At 45.0% G+C, this 25,828-nt stretch overlaps 1 protein-coding gene across 1 annotated transcript in view; it reads left to right on the top strand.

Annotated features, from left to right (window-relative positions):
• Positions 1-24,989, top strand: part of LOC115310771 (neprilysin-1-like) — a 163,130-nt gene extending 138,141 nt beyond the window's left edge. The window contains exons 17-20 of the mRNA XM_040212952.3: positions 12,705-12,770; positions 12,866-12,952; positions 14,448-14,524; positions 24,890-24,989. Of these exons, the coding sequence (XP_040068886.1) occupies positions 12,705-12,770; positions 12,866-12,952; positions 14,448-14,524; positions 24,890-24,989 (330 nt within the window). The remainder of the gene's footprint in view (positions 1-12,704; positions 12,771-12,865; positions 12,953-14,447; positions 14,525-24,889) is intronic.
• The last annotated feature ends 839 nt before the right edge of the window (positions 24,990-25,828 follow it).

Genomic DNA, 25,828 nt, shown 5'->3' with positions numbered 1-25,828 from the left:
GAAATTTTCCGACGTAGAATAAAGGAAGGGAGCGATAAGGTTTGATATATTTATGGCACTACTTGTGTAGTGATAATTAGTGACTATGAAACGAGCAGATCTGTTTTGGATGGCTTTCAATGCATCAATGAGGAAGGCATAACAGGGATCTCAGATAGATGCTGCATATTCTAATTTGGGTCGAATTGGGGTTTTCTGCAAAATTAACTTGAAAGGTACAGGCGTTAGTGAAAAATTACACCTAATATAACCTAACATGGTATTAGCATTGTATGTGATGTACTGAATATTAGCTTTCCAGGAGAAGTTGTAAGTTTAGTGCATGTCTAAATATTTGTACAATGTAACAGCTTCTACATTCGCTGTATTAGGAAGGTAACTAAAATTTTCGTAGGACTAGCTATACGCACATAGATTTACAATTGTTAGAATTACGGCCCATAAAACATGTCACGCCACTGGACAATATTGTTAATATAAGACTAGTGCACATAGCCGTCACTATGGTCAATTATTTTCCAATAAATCAAACAGACATCAGCAAGTAAACAGATAGGTAAGGGGATGTGAAGTGGACGATTCTTAACATAAATTAAGAATGACTATGGTCCTAAGACAGATCGCTGCAGAACGCCGGAACCAACGGTAGCGAGAGAAGGGCTCGAATTATTGATAGTTACGAATTCGAAGCTGTTGATTAAGGAAGATTGAATTCATGTAAGATTGTTAAAGTCTATGTTAAAGGAGGAAAAACAGTCTGATTGAGATACCTAGGCATTCTCCCTCATGAGTGCGATCACTCACGATCACTCACGCACACCGTCAGAGTTGAGGTGATCAAGGGGAGGCCTCGAGTCTCGGAAAATTGCAAGTGTGATTGTGAGTTTGATAGTGAGTTACGTGAACTGATGAATGTGAGTGTGACTGTAAGTCCTGAGAACTCATGAGCGTGAGTCTGACCGTGAGTGTGATCGTGAGTTTTAAGAACTCATGAGTGTGTGTGTAAGTTCTGCGAACTAATGAGCGTGAGTTTGATAGTGATTGTGATCGTGAGTTCAGAAAATTCTTGAGTGTGAGTTTGAGTCCCGAGAACTCATGAGCTTGAGTGTGAGTTCTGAAAACTGATGAGCGTGAGCGTGAGTTCTGAGGACCCATGAGGGTGAGTTTTGAGATCTCTTGAGTGTGATTGTGAGCTTCAAGGCTCATGAGCATGAGCCTGAATCAAGATGTGGGGCTTAGGGTGGATTTGAGTCCGGTGATAGCATTAGTGTGCGTGATGACGTGAGTCTGATGACCATGGCCATCATGAGTCACCATGAGATCTGGCATTATTTTGGCTGGGATGGCCAGGTGAGCTCCCGGGCAATTTTAGCGGGCGAGGAGACTCTCGCTTCACATCTGCTGCGCGGGGATCAGGGTGGGTTTGGGTGTCGCTCGCCTGTTCCTCGGCCATGTAAACGCGCTATGTCCTGTGGAGGGCGGAGGAGGAGGAGGGGGGTGCTTGTTCTGGCAGCCTCCTCCTTCCCAGCGCCCTCCGCAGTGTCTGAACCAGCTGTGGAGGGCAAACAAAACAGAAGGCGGGGTTCGCTTTCGTCTCTCCTCGGCGTTCGCTCTTCCATTCACGGCAGACGGCGAAACGCCAACGGACTGATGGCGCCTCGAAGCGGCGCGGTAACGTCGGAGTTGAAGAAGCGCTCCAAACGGTTAGCGCTCCCCTCTCTGTGGCATGGAAAGGATCGTGTGGATTTCGGCTCCCGTTGCCAAGTTGGTGCCGGTGGGCACAGCAATTTATGATTGCGTCAACTACAACTTTCACATAGCTGCGATAAATTGAGTTACTTACATGATCTTTATCAGCACTCAGACACACAAACCGTTTTATCTTTCCGCGCACCTCACTGTACCTTTCGCAAATGAGTCATCACTCAGAAAGTGCAAAAAGGGCGGCGTCATGATCGATCAAAGCTTCGAATGAGATCTTTCTCATTGTGCGATATCATGCTTTTGTGTGTCGTTCGTGGCAAGGTGGCGCGAGTGCACGATAGCCAGCAGGCGCCACAGAGTGCTGCATTCAGCGCCACAAGCGGAGCTGTCTCTGGTCTCTGTTAATGGGGAGGACAATCTGCTCGTCGGGCCGTGGCGAGTGGCGCCGACCCCAATTTCGACAGCCCAAGTGTGCACGTACGCGCCATGTCCCTGGTTCTTTTATGCGTTTTTTTTTTCACACCGTCGGAGCCCTGAAAGGCCGAACTGTTTAAAGCATATTCTAGAGTTGGCATTTGGACACCAGTTTAAGGTGTCTTTACCACCTGTGGGGTCATCTATAATAATCGCCTCCCGATCGGTCTGTGGTTCGCTCCTCTCCCGGGAAGTGACACAACACAACAAGAAGGTAGCGAATAGAATGGTTGCCCGTTTTCGAGAGGCGGCAGTCCGGACCCGCCGACCCTAGTTGTCGCCTGTCGTTCATAGCACGCAGTCGGAGTCCGTGTCCACGCTTGCGGATCGTGCTTCCCACGCCAGCGCTGTGTAGGCTAAGTGTTGCGGGCTGTCTTAGCCCGAAAATGGCTGCGGAACCACTCGTGGATCGTCATGGCCTAGGCCGGTATGGCCAGGGCTCGCCGTTTTCGCCAATCTTGATCGAAACCTCGCTGGTGGAATGATCCGGGGATCACCATGGGTCAGACCAGCCAGAATGGCTCTATCGTTCTTGCCCGGCCCCAGCCCTAGTGTAGCACGCTCTTCCTCTTTCCTCGCCGGCTGTCCTCCACTTGCGCCTCGCTCAACCGTCTTCTTCTTCTCCGGACACCCGCACGACACTAGAATAAAATATGAATAATTAGAACCAAACTCTTCATGGTGTACACAAGCCTGGTGTAAAAGGGCGCCAGGCAACATAGTGTACGTGTGCGAAGAATATTTCCGATTCGCATGAGCTTTTTCCGAACAAAAATTTTTGCATCCTGTTTTCTGCACGCCGTCACATTTGTTACTGTACTCAGGATGAGATTTGGTAGCCGAAACAAACGAAGATTTGTTCTATGAAAATCCACTATTTCAAAACCCGCAGGTTTTTGTTGCGACCGCGCGTGCCGAACGGCGCGCGCGGTCGCGACTAAATGCACGCTTGCAACTACGAGTGCCACAACGGGCCGACGGGCCTCAAGCTTGGAGAACTCATCGCCTGATTCTCGACAACACAGCGACAAAACTGTCGGACTGATTTTGTCTAATGTATTTCTTTATGTGGTTGTCACAGAGACTCGTAAAACAACTTGAATAATTTTGATATTTTGCCGAGTAGTTTGCAAAACGAGTTTGTCAGACCACTTTCCAAACCTGCACATCTATCTTTGTTCACTTCAAGAATTAATGTAAAATTCACTTACTTAATGCGTCGCACTGCAGTAATCCATTTTGTCGTCGTGTCGCTTCCCAAGATCTTAAAGGGAAGCGCTAAAGTTTGACGCTTGAGTCACCTTCGCGACAGTGGCAGCCTTTTATGCAGCAGTAGCGACATTTATTTTGGGGGTAAACTCTAGGAGCAGACGAGATGTCACAGGAACCCGGTGAGGTCATAGAGACGTGAAGTTAAGATTACTTTTACGAAAAACTGTTACAAAAAGGCTCACACCTATCCGAAATGCCACGTTCACACGAGGTTTCTATATAAATGCGCCTGCCTGCAGTCCCCTACCCGTGCCACCATGGCCTACCCAATTTGTTTTATTTTGCAGCCGCTAGATGGTGCGAAGTGTAGTGCCAAACTGCATTGCTGGTTGCCTATGGGCACATCTATAAGCCTGTTTCAGTATGACTTAGCAAACTGTGGAAGCTACGTCTCAGTGGGCCGATTAGAGCGTCGCATAGAGACAGGTGGCATCTAGAATGAACGCCTGTGAGACGCTGTCACGTGTCTCACTCCAATGAATTTATGGACTCATCGGGATTCGTAGAATTCGTCGTGTGCCGTGTGCCTGCTTACACTGAGAGGTAGGTGACGCCGGCGCCGGAACGTCGTGGCGCCTGCCCCACGGGCCACGGCCATGGCCGAGTTGCCCGCGCGCCGGCTGGACGGGACTTTAAGGCGCCAATTGCCCGGGCTTCTCGGGCTTCGTGCATGACGCTGTGCTCCCTTTGCCCGTTATTTATTCATGCTGCATTTTTACGTTATTACGGTTGAATGCATAGGTACTAAAAGCGAGTAAAGAATTTCTTGTAAAACAAAAAGGATATATTTGATAACCGACATTTTACAATTCAATTCTGAAACACTTCTTATCGCTTGAATGCAGTAGCACACCATGACACATAGCGCGATGAGTCAGGTCCGTAATAAAATTTTACAATGGTGTAGCAGAGGGCAAGGTTGATCAGCGTGTCGTTGAAGTGTGCTACTGCGTTGAATGAATACTTGTTAACCGAGCTACATAGACTCTGTCTCGAATGATGGTCACAGAAACGCCGCGGGTTTGATAATTATGTAACATAAATTATAATATCTTTGTGAATGTGCGACTAAATGACTAGAGAGACCGTTTGTCATAATTTTTGCGAATTATAAAAAAAAATACCACTCAACTTCAACTTCCCGAATGTGCTGCTAATTTTCGGGAACTGAATGCGCGAAATAATGATAAATATTGTAATTGAAAACACCGCCCGGTTCAATTTTGATAAGGAGGGACACTGTGCCCGTGTGAGGTGTTGCGGTCGCAAAGCTGTGGCATTTCATGTCGCGCAAACACCCACACTTAAAAGAACCATGAAGAGACCTTTAATATTTTATTTTATAATAGGAATAGGCTTCAGGCAATGTTGACAAAGTCATAACCTGCACTGACGCTTGTGTGCCGAAGAATTCACTTATATAGACCCCGCTAGAATTCCTACCCGTAGCGACACCTCGAAAAAGCGGGAAGACCGATTTTCTGCGACGTTCAAGCGTAATATCAGAGTAGTCTCGTAAAGGCTGGTTCACACATCTGCGTTCCAAGCTACAGGAACGTTAAAAACGACACGAACGGGATGACACCGGGACAACCATGACTAATGATTGCTCGATAAAGCTGCTCATTGCGTTATCTGTCACGCTCTGTAATGCGAACAGAATTGTCCCGGTGCAATGTCGTTCGTGCTGTTTCTGTCATTTCTGTCGCTCGGAACACAGATGTGTGAACCTGGCTTGATGTAATAGGCCCAACTCACCGCCAGTTTCGCTACGCCTGCTCTGGCGCAATGCATTGCGGGAACTGCAGTCTTTCCGCACGAGAGGTGAACGCCGCTGTAGGCTTGCGCCTGTCGATCACGAGCCGTCTCGTGCAATTCCGCTGTCTCATGTGAAGTACAACTGTCGCTGCGTCACGCACGCTTCAGACGGTTGGTGAGATCGGTCTACTGGTCAAAGTGAACGGCGAGCTCCCGCTCTCTTTGTCTGGAGGTGTTTACAGATATTGCGTTATCCTGGTTGATAACAATAAACTATTGATAGGTCGGACTTGAAATGTTCACTACAGCACACACGGATGCGCACTGTTGAATACTATACAAGTAAGATTACGCTTCCAGCGAGAACTCGAGTACTTAGAATCGGTCAGCTGCCCGATAGCAATGACGACGACGTAGACGATGGATCTCCGCCAGCTCCGACTTTAGAAGCTGCAGCAATGTAAATACCTCGTTCATTGACTTTTAAAGACTACTGAAACCGACAGGTTAACGTCTACATGACTACATATATCGGAACACATGCTAGACAAAACTGCAAAACGTCAGTTTTAGTATTTCGCGTGCGTTACTGGGTACAAAGTAAGCCTCACATGATTCTATAAACAAATGAGCAGTATACTACGCCTGCACTGCGCCAAGAAACCCCTTTTTAGAAAAAATTTAGAACGATTCAGCATCTCGCCAGCTTCGAGTGTGCACGCAGCCTAAAGCACGACAGAAAGTAACAATAACGCCTAGCCGTCTGGCTGCCGAGCGCCGAGCCTGAGCTGCATAGGGCACGCTCCTTACGTAAACAAATATCCGCTAGAGAGGGCGAGCGCCCGCCCAAACGGCCAAACGTACCCAAAAGGTCGCCACGTTGCACGCACCACTCCAGCAACGTAAGCGCACAGCACACTGCGTACAAAGAGTGAGGAGCATTTGCGCTTGCACAACCTGCGCCCTGTCCGTAGCGGACACCGTAGTACGCTGTGAACACGCGAAGAGCCCGAAACGTCAATAAGCCAACGCCGCGTCAATGAAAGAGAGAGAAAGAGAAATGTCGTCTAGATGTCCGAGTAAAGAAAATGTCGACGAATGTAGTAAGCGCTGTCGAGTATAGAATGTCGAAGAAACGATCTGCGGATGGCACATCAATGAAACAAATGTCGAAGAAATGATCTCCCGATGAAACATCGCAGTGTCGCTGAAACGATTTGTCAATGAAACCTTGTTCGATAAACAGCATGACTGCCCATTATAGAACTGCGCGCCAAGAATGACGCGGCTAGCCACATGGAAAGTGGCGCGCCCTACGTGACCGACAGAGCGACAAAGAGACACACGGAGACGACCCCGAACCCCCAAACCACTCCAAACCAAGCCAAGCAAAGCCATGCCAAATCAATCAAAACAAAACCAATTCTAGGACGGTTGCATGTATCACGAAAATAAATGCTGAAATTTTATAGAGGCCGGGAGGACTGCAAAAGAATGCCTGCCGAGGATTCCTTAAATCGCAGCCTACTCCGGCAAGCACGGTCGATCAACAAAAGCAGAAGCAACTCAACTGAGAAGGAAAACTCAGCCTCCGCGGCCTCTGCTCGTAGAGCAGCATACGATGGAAGGACACCACTGCCAACACGGGTGATGGTGGGTTTCAAACCAGAGGTACGTCACGTGAAACCACCTTATAATTAATATTACCGCCCTCTAAAAACAGAAAAAATTTGGTCGATGCATATACGTATATATGCTGCATAAACTTCCGTAGAAGCACGTGTGGGTGGCACAAGATAAAAAAGAAACGGGGGTGATATATGTAGAATTCGTTTGTGTACAAATAAGCGAGGTATGCACAGCGAGGCGATGCTCTAACCACTGCGACGTTGTCTGTGTAACCAGTCGGAAGACGCGTTTTTGTTTTACCGCCGCCCTTGTCAACAGGCGAAAGTTCAACACACCCATGTTGGTCAGCTTGCATTTAGTTTCTTTCGTAATTAAACCAAGTTAACCGCATTTGGTAGAAATGTGCGGAACATAAACAAAAACGTATTATATTTCTTTTAAATTGGATAGGCTGTTCAGAAGTTCACTGTTTTGGGATAGTTTCCCCGCCGCACGACTCACGGCGAAGACAAACCAACGGCTTGCGGGGAAGAAAAGAATATCACAAAGAAGCAACCTGTAACCGTGATGACCTGTGAGTGTAAGAACCTGAACCTATGAGTGTGCTGAGTGTGTGGACCTGTGTAAGTGCGAGGACTTTGAGGAGCTGTGAGTGTGAGGACCGTGACGACCTGTGATTGTAATGAGCATGATGACCTGTGAGTGTGAGAACCGTGAGAACCTGTGAGGGTGAGTGTCGTGAGGGCCATGAGGACCGTGAGGACCTGTGAGTTTGAGTGCCGTGAGGACAGTGATTACCTGTGAGTGTGAGGACCGTGAGGACCTGTAAGTTTGATGACCTGTGAGTCTGATGACCTGTCAGTCTGATGTTTCGTGATGACCTGTGAGCGTGATGACCGTGATGATTTGTCAGCGTGCCGACCATGATGATGTCGTCGAATGAGTTTTGTTTTGAGTTGAACGGTGAGGGTGAGTCCGGGTCATGACTCTATTTTGAATAAATCGTGATCGTGAGTGGGCGCTAGTTCCAATTTTGGAAAAAATGGTGATTGTGAGTTTGAGTGAGGACTGCTCAAAATGCCGCCCTATCGCTGAGACACGCGTGTCAAAAAATAAATTTAACACGAAAAACGAAAATTGAGGAACTTTGACGGCGGGAGACGCGATTTAGTCGGTAGACATTTCCTTTCCACTTGTTTTCTCTCACGGAATTTGGGGCGCGTGGAGGAGAGGTGCATCGGCTTGGCCATCATGTTGATGTGGAGAGAGTGAATGACACTTTCGTGACGTCATGGTCATTGCGCGCAGAATTTAAAATAAATCTTGCGCCGTGAATATTACACACACAAAAAATATTTTTTCGCTTAAAGTGAATTTTTCGACACGCGTGTCCCAACCACACTGTTGAAAATAATTCAAACTATCTGGAAAGTTTGTTTACTTTCTGGAAAAAAATTGATTTGTTTTTGTTCAGTGGCTCATCAGTTTTGATAGTCTACGAATGAGAAGGTTGTGATAGACGTTGTCGAAAGCTTTGGCAAAGGCCAAAATTGTGTAGGCAGCCTGGGATCCTAGGTTTAACTTTGAATGACGATCATGAGTGAGTGATGGAATTTGAGTTTCGCATGAAAATGTCTTTTGAAACCATGTTGAGATGGATTAAAAATGATATTCCAAGAAACTGACAAGGTAGGAAAATATTATGTGATCAAGAATTTTGCAGAAAGCACTAGTATTGAAAATCACCCGATAATTGAGATGGGAATGTTTGTCACCTGTTTTCTAAATGAGAGCCACTTTTGCTACTTTTCACTCTAAATGAAAAATATACTTTTGCGTAGAATGTTGATACAGTGTGTCTAGTATAATTAACGAACATATGTTAGTTTTTTTTTTAAATTTAGAATGTATACAATCCACTCTTCCTAAAACGAGATAACTTTAACCTATCACCATGATGTTAAACCCAGCATAATATGGCAGAGTGGTCCATTCGCAAAAATTCAGAACTCCACAGTACTAGGCATTATTGCCTATCATCACGTGAAAAAGAATTAGCGAAATCTGTATTCAAAGCATTAGCGCTCGCTGTCAACGGCATACTAGTGCCACTCAGTTTTTAGCACGACTGAAGAATTGGATCTTTTTACATAATATTTCTAACTTTTATGGGTTTGTTAATAACATTTTCGGTAGTTTGCGCGTGAAATTAATAAACCTTTTCATTGTCAATGTCTTTTTTGCACGCCTCAGCGGCTGCGGGATATTTTGTGCAAAGTTGTTTACACGTTGTGAAGTAAGCAGCACTAAATAATCGTTTATTTTTATTTGAGAGACGTGTGAAGGCGCTATTAAACCACGGTGACTGAGAATTCTCAAAAACTGTCCTTACGGGAATGTAACGATTGGATAGTGATTTCACATTGTTTTAAAGCCACTGCCAATTTTTTCCAGCTAATCTGTGTAGGAACCCCACCACGAAATTATCTAGAAATGTTGCTAGTTCATTTTTAATATTCTCAAACCCAGCTTTCGTATAATCTCGAATTAGTTTTGTGCGAGCGTATGGTTTGGGCACTAAAGCTTTAACATTTAAAGGCATAAAACAATAATCCTTAAGTCCTGGTAGATGTAAATTGGAGAAACAAGATCTGGATGGTTTGACAATATAAGATCCAAAAAAATTGTTGATGACGGGGTAACCCTCGTAGGTTCAGTGACTAATTGCATTAAGTTAATTTCTAAGCAAAGTTTAAGAAAGTCATTACATTCGGATGAATACGTGGTCGTACATGGATTACTCTTTGTCCACACAATGGCAGGATAATTAAAGTCACCCAGAGAAAATTCGGAGAACTGGGAAATCTTGTAAATAAGGTTGTGTTGTCTTTCGTCTTTCCCCAGTCTGTAGGGTTTGTCTTAAACTATCCCGAAATTCCTTTGTTGCGGTTAGGACCAACACACATCCAAATTATTTCTAAAGAGCTAATCGTATTTACAAAAATAATATTTTACATCATTTGCGACTGCAATAAATATACTGCCACCACTCCAATTCCATCTGTCGTTTCTCTAAATATTATATTTTATTACTCCACAAAATAGTTCACAGTCAAGCACCTTCACACAAAACCAAGTTTCTGCCAAAAGAATAACATCGACTTTAAAAAATCAACAATTGAACACAATTCACCTCGTTTCTTTAAAAAAAGCGTCTATTATTAGTGAAAAGGACTGATACATTTGACATGGATACAACGCAAGCACTACGCTTCGCGGTCTGTGATTCCGATCCCAACGCCTCAGATGGTTTAATAAAAGGAGAGAAAACTGTGCGTCTGCTACTACGGATGCTGTAGCGGGACCATTTTTAACAGTCGTATCGATCACCGGATCGTAAATGAAGCATTAATTGTTAATGTATATTTTATGGTATCTAAGCTTCAAAGCGACATTTACTACTTTCGCAAATTATATTAGCTTTTTACTTGCGTGAGGCGCACTAAGCGAAAATTTTCACTCATGCTGACACGACTAAATTTTAGCAATGGTCTGGAGAGTAACACATCTTTTATTTTAGTTACGATGATGCAAACATTACCATAACAGGTATGCACTTACTCTGACAGTAAGTACCGATTCTGAGGGCACTTACAATCGCTTCATCCGTTACTTTTGGAGCTTTAGTGATCATCTAAATAAGTTTAACACCGTATCATCTGTTTGTGGCCGGGTTTCAGTTAGTGTATCGGCAATCCTGTAGAAAACTAAATTATCACGAGGGGAACGATCTTCGTTTGGGTCTACATAGATCCCAGCTAACTTTTTGAAGAACTTCAATCAAACTTCGTGTCATGCAAACCACTTCGTTAAGCATCGTCACGCAGATGCTTTAGTTTGGACCTCAGCCAAACTCTCTATAACATGAGTTATGGCGGTTTTCATTGACTATTGGCTTTGTTTGACTTCATTAAGCGACGTCACGCTTTCCAACTTAGTTTCAGCGTTTACGAGAGAGCGTTCACAGGCTAGTTTTAGCATATCAGGCATTCCAATTTGTTTTGTTTTTTTTTAAGTTCAGCTTCACTCATCGGACCGGGGTTGACTCAACGTCTTCCAAAGCCTTAAGGAGGCCCACTTCATAGCACAGTCACACATTAGTTTTACAAAAACCATGTCAGAACAAAGACACCAGTAAGCACAAATCGCTTCTTTTTCGCGTTAAACACGAGATTTCAACCAGCCTGGACGAAAAAAAGACGGAATGAGTAGTCTGCATGGCCTCGCAGATCCCGTACTCACTCAAGGCTGGACAGCGATGACAGCCATATCTAGGGCGTTCGCAGACGGTGTCGTCGAAGCCGCTGATGTTGCCGTTGACGGCGCTCCAGTTGTTTCAAGGGAAGTTTTCAATAGTAGGTTACCCGGCAGATAAGTTATGTCATTTCGGTGTTGATACGCCTCATCTTGAAGACTGAAGTAATCGTGACTCAAAGTTGAACTGTAAACACCGGGCAAAGGGACGAGGGCCGTAAACTAGAGGCGAGAAGTAACCTGCACTAACAAGAGGGCGCAATGAGTGGTCTGCATGGTCTGGCAGATCTCGTGCTCACTGATATCAAAGCATTCGCATCGTTAAATTACATTCCGTTTAAAAAAAAAGGACAAACAAAATGACTGAAGTTTGTGAGCAAGAGTGTTGCTATATGGTAAAAGTCGCCACCCGGTTTCAGAAATATGATATTCTTCAGCAATTAGTGTCTTAGGAGAGTAGACTACAATAGGGAACATAATCTGCTGAGACACGAGGTCAAATGCCTCGTTACTCCAAAAGAATAAAAACGCTACCTCTGCCGTACTAAACCATTGCTTTGTGGCAGAAGCCAGAGCTTGATTCAAGTAGACGCGTGTGGTCACTAATTAAGGAACTATATAAAGAAAGTTACTTTAACAAAAAAAAATTGAGGCGAAAGTACACTTGGTGTTATTATTTTATAATAACGCACATGTTTTAAGCACAGGAAAAATGTCAGTGCCTCAAGGCCAAATGTTCCCAAAAGCCAATTTTTATTGGTACGTAAACTATGAGGGAAACTGATTTCTTTCTCCCTCTCTCTCTTGAGATTACATTCCAACGCCCATGGTTGCATCACCACTCAGATGAACCGCTTCATTACACAAAATCTTCGACTAGTTGAACACGTTGAAAAATATTCCCATTTACCTGAAAACAACTGCATAATTAACGTTCTTGGAATAACAGTTCTGAAAAAAATACTTGACACGTTTAGATGATTTGTGTATTAAATTAATTGTCTCGTAAAAATGGTGAAAATTTCACAAGATTGTGTTCTTTGCACCACTAATCCGCAATTCCCCAATCTTGTCAAGCACATGCTTGATACACTCTAGTTCATTAGCAATGTGAACATAGATCACCATACTCAATGTATAAGAGATTTTTGAGATATATATATAGAGAGAGAATGAGAGTGACGTTATTATAAATAGAAGATACTGAAAGTTTGATGATATATTTGAAATCAGCGGAAGAGTAAAGTAGTGAATCCATGTCCCACTACTTCTTGACTCCCCTGTAGCTCAAGTCTTTCTTCAATTCACATACCATTTAATATTGTATGACAAAGTGAGCCAGTAAAGTTTCAGGAAAATCGCTGCCTTACTCATCTTATGTGCATCCTAGCCCTCGTTGATCAGTACTCACACTTTCGAAGTAAAGCGAATAGATTGAAGTTATGAAGATATGTGCACTCTGTTTCTGGAAGTATGAGCGATTATGTATAGTGTTTTACGCTCTTTCCAATAATGTAACGCAAATTTGTTGTTTTTTGTTTTTGTTTTTTCAGCTAAACGGAATAAATACTCTGGGTGAAAATATTGCCGACAATTCTGGCCTAAGAGCAGCGTATCTGGTAAGAAAGTTAGAGGAGTTAAATAAAGCCTTGTGCAAGCAATATTATCTAGCTTAAGATTAATTTATCGATCTTTGCTCTCCACTTGTTTTAAGGCATTCAGAAAGTTTAATGACACTGACGAGATGCTTCCTGGGTTAAACTTAACAGGAGACCAGCTGTTTTTTCTTTCAAATGCTATGGTAAGTTTTATTTTGTTATTCTTCATACATTTAGTAAATAATATTCAACAAATGTCGATAATAATAATCTCGGCGGCAGGATTTTGTGCTAAGTCCAGTTGCACATTTCAAAATGCACTCCTTGGAAGAAGGTGACTTTTAGCACAGCTCCTTGACATTACAGTTAAGTCTAAAGAAAAAAACAAATGTATTACCACAAGAGAAACTATTTCATACTTCCATATGAAGGCCAGAGATTCTTACGCACTCTGTTTCTTTTCATCATTAAGGATATATGTGTAGAATGTTGTTACAAACTGCACGGGGATCTGGGTCCTTCGTCAGGCTGCTCATGAACAGCTATCTGCCAGAGTTTCCTTTTGTCATGTCCCTTTTGGCCATGTGACAACAAATAAAAAACGAATTTGATGTGATTTTTTGTTTCTTGGCAAAGAGCAATACACCAACGAAACTTCAAGTATATAACAACTAGACTGCGGAATACACCAAGCACCTTAACAACACGTTTAGCACATATTAAGTGTACTTTTCGTTAAATAGTCTGTTGAACTCTGCCGCGGTCCTTTACCTAGTTTGGCCACTATCGCATACAAAGTATATTATAATATAATATAATTTAACTCCACATATAAACCAAGTATATACTTTTTACTATGCCTTTTTAATGCAAGTACAAAATTAGTTTTTTTACAGTACTATATCTGCTGGTCTATAAAAAAACATTATACACATACCGATGACTGAGAAGATGTGATGTATTGAACATACAGCTGATCTCTTCTTGTGGATTGTCTAGTATACCTTCTAGGACAAATTTATACCAGATGCAATAGAAGCATTCACCCTCTTTGGAATTCGAGACTCAAAAGTAAATTTTACAGAAAACAAAAACTGTAAGTAATCGCAATATATTGAAGAAGATAGCCTTCGATTAGCAGTATGTTTTTCGCTACGTTTCAGAGCACAGCTCTTAGGCGCCCGCTTCCGGTTTGAGCGGCGTTTCAGTCGCCGTCGGCTTCAGCGTCGGCGTCGGCGTAATAGCGCGCGTTGCAATTTGGGAACATTTCCCACTAAATCTCCCGGTGAAATTTTTCCGCTAAATTTAGCGGAGAAATTTTCGTCACGAGACCTCATCATCATTTCAGTTTCCCGCTAAGTTTAGAGGGAAATTTTTTCTGTTAAACTTAGCGGAAATATTTCTACACTAAATTTAACGGGGAAATTCACGTCACGTGACCTCGACACCCATTCAATTTTCGCGCTAGATTTAGCGGAATACTTTTTCCTGAATTTGTCTGCTAGCATTAGCGCGAAATATAGCAAAAGACTTCCCGCTAAATAAGAGGTCCGAAGGCCAGGAAGAGGGGAGGTACGGAGGGGGAGAAGGAGGTGCACACACTCCCTTCCGAACCCTTCCCTCTTTTTCCTCAAAAGCTGAGGATTAATACGGCGTTAAAAAGATTTGCAAACGTCTATATTTTTTGTCGTTTTTTAGGTCCGGTGCAAAAATATTAGTGCAGGAAGGCTGCGATATGATATACAATATGACTCCCACAGCCCTCAGAAGTATCGGTGAGTCAATGTTTGTTGGAGTGAAACGAGATCTTCATAGATAATTCCACATGTCACTATAACAAGCACTGTAATGACACGACATACTCCGTTGCGTTTGCAAAAGTTTATTCAGTTTTCTTTATCGTACGACTGAAGTTTTTCACAAACGGGAAGATGTCAAACAAGACATATTGGAAGTTGGAACACACTGAAAAACCCCGGCGACGAGGGGAGGCAAAAAAGTGTAACAAGCACCAAACCATATTTTGATAGTTTTCCCATTTTTGGCGTCTCCTCGTTTCTATATCTTTCCAGTATGTTCACTCACGAGCTCCACCGCCCAATAATCCCTATTTCTCAATGTCTCAAGTCAGTTTTGCCTGAACCTCATTGCAGAAGCTTTATACTGCATACATAGCAGAGGGACACCCGTAAATTTTGTATTTCGTAGTGTGCAGTCATTCTTATATATGTGTATTAGAAAAGACACTCATAGTTACAGTACAGCCGATGTTTCAGAAAATCGCATAGTCAGTCTTTTGGGAAATTTTCTCTTTTCAGCCGCTTTCCAAGCGGTATTCACGCAGTTATGTTTCGTCAAGTTTTGAAACATCTGTACTTTGAACGTTTAATCTGTATAAGGTACTCAAACATATCCTTTTTGAACATGGCTAAAATTGCGCACAAATAGATTGCAACAGTAAAGAGGGAAGAGAGAAGAGACAAGTGCTTGTTTCTTTCTCGTCCCTCTTCACTGTTCCTTTCTATTTGTGCGCAATTTTAACCATGTTCAATCATTACCAACTCGCCCATCTAACCACTTTACCAAATCCCTTTTTTTAATTGTGTTTGGTTTTATCTATATATAGCTTAATTTAGAAGGTATGACTGAGCCAGCTTAACAAGGGCCGAATGAATCCTCATTGCATAGCCACAATAAAATCTGTATCTCAAGGCTTGCTTTTATTAGCCTTCTGTATGGCTCATATTATCACGAATAACTGATGACGGTGTGACAAATGTACAGAAACTAAACGTTTAATTTGGCAAACTTGTGACGAAAACAAAACATACAAAGAAGTAGCGTCCCAGATGTCGAAGGTCGGCGGAGTAGCACGAACGATCGCAATAGTGACACTGACTCCGGACCGCCACACAGAGCATCTTTTGTACCAGCGTGGGTTTCTGAAACATTCGGTTGCAGAACGTTAAGCGCGTAGAACATTCGTAACTCTATCAGATGACGAGGCTCTTGAACTTACGAGAATGTCAAGTTGAAAGAATAAATAAAAGAGGAGCCCGCTCCCTGTAATCGAATCCGGAGCCTCCGAGCGATAGCCAAGCGCGGTAACCATACGGCCACGTACGCGCTCGTTCGGCGACGGGTGTGGCATTACTCCCCCCTTTTAAAAGCGCATCGTATCGATGCGACTTGCCAGGAAACAAAACAGCAAAACAAACAAAAATAATGGGGCACTACGGAAGCTTGTAAAACACGGCCCTATCGAGCGTAGTACAAGAATGCAATTGAAAGTTCTATTGACTGTAGTACGGTTTGAGACGCACGACCTGGACGACTTCTGCTCCTGCAGGGCTGCATGATGTAGTCAATGTTCTGTCGGGCATCAACCCGTAGTTTAGATCCCGCAAGCGGCGAAGCACTTTGTAGGGTACGAAGTAGCGTTTTAACAGCTTCGTGTTGAGACCGCGGCGGCGAATAGGTGTCCACACCCACACTTCGTCTCCGCGCTGAAAGTGGACGTCGCGACGACGAAGGTTGTAGCGTTGCTGGTCTTAAATCCGGAGCAGGGCGAGCTGGCAGACTTCTTCGGCGAGTTGCGCTACCACCTGAGCGTCGTCGCTCCCATCGTTAGTTGACTCTTGGGGCGGCATAGCACAGAGCATTGTCGTTAATTTCGGACCATGTACCAGCTTTAAATATATACCTCCGGTTGTTGAAGAGCAGCGTTGTTGGCGAACGTGATGTAGGGCAACACATCCTGTCACGTCTTGCGCTCTACGTCGATGTACGAGGAGATCATGTGACAGTTTGTTAAGCCGCTCCGTCAGCTCGTTGTTCTGCGGGTGGTAGGCCGTGCTGCGACGATGGCTAGTGCGGCTGAGCTGAAGAATTTCTTGCGTCAGCTGCACCATGAGTGATGATCCCCGAACCGTAATAAGGACTTCAGGGCGCAATGTCGTAGGACGACGGACTCGACGAAAAACTTGGCGAGTTCCACAGCAGTCCCCGACGGAAGGGCTTTTGTCTCGGCGTATCGTGTTACATAATCAATGGTTACGATTATCCAACGGTTTCCCAGGGTTGACTGCAGAAAACAACCAAGTAGATTCACTCGGATCTGCTGAAGCGGTGCAGTTGGTGGAGGAATTGACTGCAGCAGATCTGCTGGATTCTTCGGCGGTTTCCTGCGTCGCTAGCACTCGTACCATGATCGTGTTTAGAGGTAGACGGTTTTGGGAAGCGTGGGGCAGTAATCCTTTTCACGACTACGGGCCAGTATCCGGCTGCAACCGATGTGTCCGGACTTCGGGTCGTCGTGGCAGGCTTGAAAGATATTCTCTCGAAGATCGGTTGAGATTACCAGCATCCACGCCGGGTGGTTGTCCCCGAAGTTCTCCTTGTAGAAAACACTTTTTCAAATGCAAATATCGACAGGGCTCGTGAGAAACTGCGTGGCATGGTACTCCCTTGCCCTTCTATATGCTCTATTAGTGCGCTCAGTTCAGGATCGTCTCGTTGACGTCGTGCCATGTCATCGGTATTCACTGCGCCTATGACGCACTCGTCGTCATCGTCGTCGCTGCTACCGGAAGGCGTTTCGACGGGGCGCTTGACAGGCAGTCGCCATCGTTGTGGTTGCGACCTCACTTGTAGGCCAGTCATGGTGACCTCTTGTAATATGAGACCCCATCCAGCGAGGCATCCTGACGGGTCGTCCTTCAGGTTCGCAAGCCAGCAGAGCAAGTGGTGGTCCTTGACTATGCGGAACGGGCTCCCGTACAAGTACCTACGAAACTTCGTGATTGACAAGACGACCGCAAGACATTCTTTTTCAGTCGTGGAGTAAATTATCTCCGCCTTGGACAGTGTCCGACTTGCGCAGGCGATGACTCGCTCGGTGCCTTCTTGCACTTGAACCAGTATCGCTTCAAGTCCTTCGTTTTTAGCGTCCGTGTGAATTTCGGTTTCTGCATCCTGATCGACGTGTCCAAGAACAGGATGAGTCTGGAGCCTTCGCTTCAGCTCGTCGAGTGCCTGCTGCTATTCGTCGATCCAATCGAACTTCTCGGCGCCCTTCCTGAGGTTTGTGAGCGGTGCGGAAATCCTTGCGATTCTTGAACGAAGCGCCGAGCGTAGGTACATGGTCCAAAGGATTTTTGCACAGCCTTCTCGCCTTTCGGCGCTGTAAATTCCGCGACGACGCGAGTCTTCTCTGGGTCTGGGCAAACGCCTTCGTTACTAACCACGTGACTTAGGGACTTCAGTTCGTCATAGGCGAACCGAGACTTCGACGGATTGAGGAAGAGTCCGGCGGTACGTATGGCTTGGAGAATAGTTCGGAGTCGTCGTAAGTGCTTCTCGAAGTCGCCGGAAAACACTACGACATGGTTCAGCTAGACAAGGCAGCTCTGCCAATTCAGTTCTGCCAGTACGGTGTCCATGACACGCTAAAACGCTTCTGGCGCCGTGCGTAGTCCGAAGGGCTATGCACGGCGCCAGCAACTTGCCAGCCAGCGGAACAGCTTGAACTCGTACAGTCCATCCGCCCTGACGAAAGCTGTCTTCTCTCAGTTCCTTTCTTCGACTTCGATCTGCCAATAGCTGCTCTTCAGGTTCATCGATAAAAAGAATCGAAAGTGGCGTAGCCGGTCTACCGTGTCGTCGATGCGGGGCAGTGGGTACACATCTTTTTGTTCGTGAGTTTCCGCTAGACCACGCAGAGCCTAAGCTTTCCGTCCTTCTTCTTAACTAGTAGGACTGGAGTGGCCCACGGACTGCTTGAATGCTGAATAAGGTCGTCGTTCAGCATCTCATAAACTTGCTCCTGGATTACCTCTCTTTTTTTGCGAAGACGCGGTACGGCGATCAATACACAGGGAGCGCGTCGTCCTTGGCAACGATGCGGTGGTTTGCAACGGCGGTGTGGCGTCCCTTCACCGACGTAAATCAATACACTGCCGTCGTTTCGGACCTGGAAGCTAAGGGTCATTGCCGGGCAGCGCTGGTGACGTACAGTCCTGCTGAAGTGGCGAGGATTCTTCTGTATTCGCGCCGATTTCGACGGAGTTTCGGAGCTCCTCGACGTGACCGGTAGCTGCTCTTTCGTGAGCTGTTGCGTTTCTTGTCGGAACTTCATCACGACGACCCCAGTGCGCCCATTTTAAAGTTCAGCTACTCCTCCTGGGACGCCGATATTTCTTCCCAGGAGCAATTGAAGGTTGTCTTCCCTTAGAACTTCACCGCAGGTAGCTGCATCGGTCACGACGGGTACAACAACACTTGATTGCGGCACAATGTTCACGAGGTTGGCAGCGACTAGGACTCGGAGTTTGGAGTTTATCTGGAGGCGAAACAAGTGTCCGCAGCGTCAATTTATTCTGTTCATGGCCGATGACGGCGCCGTATTAACACAGTAAGTCCATGCCAAAAATGACGTCTCTGGCAGAGTATTGTGGAACGAGAATTTTACAGGGCACGTCTCGCCATGAATCTCGGCTAGGGCAGTGCACTTCCCGACGGGTTTAAAAAGGTGTCCTCCGGCGGTTCGACTTCGTAGTCCACCTTTGTGCGTCATAGCCTTCTGCATCGAGAGAGCCTCCCATTCAAGTCTGAGTTGTCTGCCCCAATGTTCAAAAGTGCTGTTGCTTCGCGGCCGTCGATTACAATGTCTAGGTTGTTGGACACGGTTGCAGAAGCGTCGTCGTTGCCATGCGTGGAGTCCGAAGAGTGGGAGCGTTTCGGCGTCCTTCGGTCGTCCCCGGCCACGCCACCTCCGGGCTTTGCCACACTTAGTTTTCCCGGCGGGAAACGGGCGAACGGATCTTTCAACGGGACCGACGAGGAGGTGACACGGGACGGCGCGGGGACAGCGAGCGGGGTCCTCGGTGAGGAGCTTGCCCAGGGGATGGTGGCCGGCGCGAAAACTAATTTATATCCCTCGGTCGCACATCGTACCTCAGACACAGGGCGTCTCCCGCGAACCGTACAAGTCCAATCTTACGGTAAATTGTCGACATACGTGGCCACCTTCAACTCAGTGGAGGCACACAGGTCGTCGGTCAGCCGTTCGCCAGACGTATGTCTTTCTTGGCACAACTGGTTCACCAAGCACGTGCGCTCAATCTTCCTGGCGTCGGAGATAGTGCGTAGAAGAGTCGTCTGGTCAAAGTCGCGCCTGGTTGAGGGGAGCAGCCGGCGGCGACCGTCGGGCTACTGCGGTGTATGTCACCAATGGCCCTTCGGGTGGGGCCACGATGACGGGAGCCTCTGGCTGGACGGCTCGCTGAACCTCCTCTCTTACTACTTTGGCGATGAAAAGTGGTGTCGGGCCTGTGGCAGCGGGCAGCAGCTTCTTCAGCTCTTCCTGGACAACTTCACGTATGATGTTGCGGATGCTAGTGAAGCTGAAACTGATGTCGTAGCACGATAGCGAAGAAGCAGCTTTGCTCGAGTGTTAATGGTAGTGGCTGGCTCTTGCGAGAAGGACACGTCTTATGTTTATGGCTTCAGTGATAAAATATTCGATGTTAGAAGTGCGGTTGCGAACAAAACCGCCGAAAATGTCATCCTTCACACCTCACATGAGGATCCTCAGCTTCTTTTTGTTGCTGGCTTGAGGGTCGGCGCGAGCGTTCAGGTGCAGAGCATCCTAGACTAAGCTGGTGTGTCTCTCATCTAGGCCTTGACTCCTTGTTCGAAGCAAGTCTTCGGCCCTCTCGCGTCGGTGTTGGCTGGCAAACGTCTTCTTGAGTTCTTGCGTACAGACCTCCCGCGAAAGTTAAATTGGATTTGCTTATATCGTATTACAGCTTACTTTAGAAAGGATGACTGCGACGGCTGTACAACTCTAGAGCGCACGACACAAGAGCGCCGACATTAGAGCGCCGACAGTAGAGCGCCACGACGTTTGAGCGCGCGACTCGAGCCCGCCGCGACGTTAGAGCGCCCGACTCGAGAGCGCTGCGACGTGAGCACGCGCGACTCGAGAGCGCAGCGACAGTAGCGCGCGTGTCATTAGAGCGCCCGTCATCAGTGCGCACAACCAGTCCTGCGTGAGTGGCCCGACCCGAGTGGCCCGACTTTATTTAAAACCCGCTGTCATTTATGCCGCGGAATTCAGCAATGCCATTACGAATGACTCGACGAAATTTTTGCGTGTGACAAACCAACAAGTGTTAAAGAAAGCTGACAACAGAACAAAAAGTGAAAGAATATAAGTAGCTTTCATTTTTGCAGTAAAACCCATCGCACCTGACCTAGCTTCATTAGCTGTTTGATTTTAATTTATAAAGTTCACCACCGACCTGACTAATTTTTATTTTAAATTATTTTAAAACGTTCAGAAGTTAAGAAGCAACATGTAAAGTGTCATACGCCAACCATTCATATTGTCACAAATGACAATTGTACTAAACGCTTAATCTGGGAACCTGTACCGACAATAAAAATGAAATATGCGTTGATGTCTGCGTAGTGGAGGGATGGAGCGCTGGGGCGAGACCTACAGCATCCGGTGGGGCAGACACTATTTCTTACGCGCTTTTCGGAATCTCGCCGCTAGAGATCTTGACGCATTGGTTCTGTCTCTGTAGACGTTTTTGTCGGAAAAAAATTTGACCTACGAATTTTACAATAAATCCTTTAGATTTACTACCTTGGCACTATCGTTGTGTACAAGTTCGATCTCTATTCATCTCTAAAACTTTTCAGCTCCAAGTTTTATTTCTGTTTGTGCGGCGGTTTTTTCTTCGATATTCATATATTTCTGAAATCTTTGGTCTCCGTATATTTCTGAATCAAAGCACTCGAATTCGGCCCCAGAAGATTGAACTACTTTCTAAGAACAAAGGTGGAGAAGCTACGGTTCTGTAGAATGCAAAGAAGGGACAAAGCGATAGACAAGTATTTTTTAGGGGCGAAGCTCCTTAGGGGCTAGCCATGTCCGTATGTCCGTCCGATGTCCGGCGTCGGGTGCTCGTGCGCTCGAGCACGTGAACACGTGCTCCCGTGCTCGTGTAGGGCAAAACAATACAAAAAAACAAAAAGCTACATCTCCACGTGGTGAATGATGTTGATTTGGGCGAAGCTCTGGTAGTGCTTGTCTGCGTAGACAGTGAGCCGCAGCAGGCCGAGCCTTTCGTTCGTTTTCATCCATGTCAGAAAGAGAATGTGTGGTATGAAACGTGGTTATATACGCTTTGAGCATTTAACCGCAGCGTGACATGGATGAAAACGAACGAAAGGCTCGGCATGCTACGGCTCGGCATCTACGCAGACAAGCGCCACCAGAGCTTCGCCCCAATCAACATCATTCACCACATGGAGATGCGGTTGTTTTTCTGTTTCCTTCTTCCTTTTTTTTCTTTGTAAGCTTTTCTGGGACATGCAGAAAGGGCGTAACCTTTAGGTTGTGTTCTATGAACAACAGAAGGTGACGTCACCGTAAGCAACGCGTCAATGAATGAAGATTTTGGAAAAAAAATATGCACAAATTAATTTCACAGATTTGCAGGGGACGTTTTCCTGTATCCGTCAAAAGGATGGAAAGCTTTTCATCCGAACAAAATTCCGCTGAGCTTTCCTTCGGTGCGTTTTTTGCTGATAGCTTCTAGCGGTGAGCTTTCTTTATTACGGTCATGGACGTCACAATACTATTTAAAGCCATGTGAGGGACGTCTAAATAGCCACCAAATAGATTAAAGCCCAAATGCTTGTCAAGAATAAACCAAATATAGCAAAAAGTAAACTATATATAGTATATCCGAGAGGCGCACCGCGGCATCGTGGAGAAATCTTAGACTCGCTGCTCCAGCCAAATGCAGGCATGCCCCGTACCCCACTCCCGTGCCCCCGTTTCTCTCCGATGTCAGTATAAACAATTGGTTAGAAAAAGTCGCACCCGTTTTATTTTTTTTTTTCATTAAAGGAATATTTAATCAATCGAAAATCACCAATGCTCCGATCCGATGAGTCGCCCAATTTTGCTCTGTCTGTGGAGCCGCGGGTTCATCGCACATTTTGCGGTGTTCGCTCAACTGGGGTGCGCTCTGGTGTCGCGCGCTCGACTGGTCGTGCGCTCTGGTGTCGCGCGCTCAACTGGCAGTGCGCTCTCGTGACGTGCGCTCTAGTGTCAAGCGCGCTACTGTCGCAGCGCCCTAATGTCGCGCGCTGTAATGTCGGCGCTCTAGTGTCGCGCGCTCTAAAAACGCTCTCCCGACTGCGACGGCTAAACGAGGACCTCAAAAAACCCTCATTGCTTAGCCACAAAAAAGTCAGTATCTGAAGGCTTGCTTTTACTAGCGTTATGTATGGGTCATATGCACTAAACACACCATGTTGAAATTAACCTGAGGATGGGGTAGATAAGAAACATCAACATGTAGAAGGGACAGAAAATAGACAGGACTACGTCTCACGATTTCGTCCTGTCTATTTTTGGTCCCTTCCACGTTTTGATGTTTCTTGTCTACCCCAGTCTCAGGTTAATTTCAACACAGTTAATATTCACCAGCTCGCCTGCACCCTTACGATTTTTACTAAACACACGCCTCACTAGCAGACGTACGGAGTTTCTAGATAGTTAAAAATATTACGAAGCTCATAGACCAGAGTAATTTTGCAAAATATTTATAGAGTAAGCCGCCATACACGCAGGATCAGATCCCTAAAGTAGCACTTCGGTGGAACAAGTTGATTCTCGACTTCACAATGGCAATCAGATGAATTTGTGCGGAAAGTACGTGTTTGCATTTTTAAAGTTAAATTAACCTATACATTCCCCTCCTCTCACCACGAACGAAGTCTTTCATCATCTCCGCCGATCCACAAGGGGCCCGCAAAACATCGATGGTTGAGAACCATTACACTAAATAATTACAATATTTAATGAAAGATTTTCTTTAAAGGAAGTAAACGTTGGCGGGTGAGATTATAAATCGCGTCGATCTTGACAATATATGTCTAATATTTTTAGCATTGCTGCCACTACGAAAGCTCGTCCCGTATTCCTAACTACCGCAGCAAGTTGTTACTAAGTATCCTTAATCCCTGTTCACTGCCTCCTCATTAAAAATCATAATCACACAACGACAGCATCAACTCAGCGATTTGGACCCCGAGCGTCAACTGAAACACTGATTAAACACGAGCTGCGGCAGCGCGCCGACGCAGCACTTGTATCCACTCTGTGTCAGTGCTTGATCGTTCTGTGAGGGCGTTAAAGTTTGCGCCAACTGGCCTTACCATCTCCCCTATACCTCTAACCCAGCAGGACGTTGGAATCGGCGTGCTAGTTAGACCAATGAACCGTCCGTCTTGCACCACGTGATCACGGTATCCGGGGGTATTTACGGACAAAAATTGTGAGCAGAAAACGATAAAAGACATGCCACTGATAGTACCGCAAGCATGTGTCCTTAGGAACCCTGTTAGCTTAGGTAAACAATAAATACAGTTTCGGTGGCGTTGGACAAACAGGGTGTACAAAAGCGAAGTTATGATTAACAAGAAACGTTGGAGAGTTTGAAAATACAAAACTAGACACAAAAAATATAATTCCCAGGATAATAGAGCACGAAAATGTGCACAACGAAGTCATTTAAATTCTCGTTGTGTTCAATATTCTGGCCTGATTTTTTTTTGTTCATGAACTTTTATAATATATTTAGTTACCATGAGTCGCAACCTCGGTGGCACCAGCGTTAAAACTACTAGACCGGAAGAGTGCTTCATTTTATTGTTAAATGAAAATAGTCAAAGCATCTTAGCACAATCATTGATATGTGAATATGAGTGAATACCTACGAAATGATATGGTGTAAAATTTCCATGGCAGGAGTACGGTTTACATTTGAGCGTAGGCTAGAAGAAGGTAACAATTTTTACGTTGACATTGTATTCAGTCAACAGAAAACCTGCTGTTGTTTTAAATCATGTATTTTAGAAAGGAAAGTGTTTTTTGTACAATGAGATAAATCAGTGCCTTAAGCTTTCTGTTTTGGAAAATTTTCTGTGATCAAAACTTACTGCCTTGATTTTTTTTGTAAGTATACTCTCATACTTTTATGTGAAGCACAGTTCTAATAAATCAGCCATCCAGACATTACAAAAGAGTTACCGTTTTAATTGATTTTTTCTTCCAGGGTGAACCTTCCAATGGGAAATTCTCCAGATTTCTTACGTGTGTTCTCCTGCAGTCCTAACTCGACTATGACTATTACAAACAAGTGCACAATGTGGTGACCAAATGCAGGCAACAACTCAATTTAAAAATCGATTTGAATAAAATTCCACAATTTGAACTTTGGATCTTTCTAGGCGCGCATGCGCATTGACGATATAGATATTAAAACTTTAAGTATGCAATAAAACATGGCGCGCATGCGCATTGACGATATAGATATTAAAACTTTAAGTATGCAATAAAACAAAAAAACTAAGAAAACACGTAGTGCATAAATATGTGTAATTGTTACTTTGCACGTCGGTTTTTGTCGACAGATTTACGCAGCTCATTTTGTTTCAAACGCTTTTTCATATTGTTCGATATTTTCTTGCTACTTGTTATTTTCTTAATTATAGTCCGCATAGTTCGCACGTGAAATTCTCATTAGCCACGCATCCTGAAGAGCGCAAGTTTAATCAGCACAAACAAAAAAATAACTTATATGATACAGAACTCATCATTAACATAACCTTACAAGTACAAAATCTGGAATAGATCGTGATTTTGGACAACATTAAAATACAAGTCCTTCAATAGTCCGCACCCGTAGATAGTCCACACCGCGTAATTTGTCAAATTTTAAACGTGTAGAGTCCCTGGACAATAGTCCAGGGTATAAGGTACTTAAGAACTGATATAAACATTGACTACTCGATAACATCTCTCACTTTTATGTACCAAGCAAAACATAGGCACTACTCTGGTCATCTCAAACTTGTAAGCATATAAAATCATAATCCACGTTTCCGTTCTCGGAATCACAAGTCTCGCTGCGACATATTATTAATATTGATAATAATACAACACAATACAACATTTACTTTCGAGAACTATACACATGACGAAGCAGTCTGGT

Source organism: Ixodes scapularis, unplaced genomic scaffold, assembly GCF_016920785.2.
Source record: "Ixodes scapularis isolate PalLabHiFi unplaced genomic scaffold, ASM1692078v2 PGA_scaffold1__304_contigs__length_218370807, whole genome shotgun sequence".
NCBI classification, from domain to species: domain Eukaryota; kingdom Metazoa; phylum Arthropoda; class Arachnida; order Ixodida; family Ixodidae; genus Ixodes; species Ixodes scapularis.
This window is presented reverse-complemented; position numbering and strand designations above follow the sequence as displayed.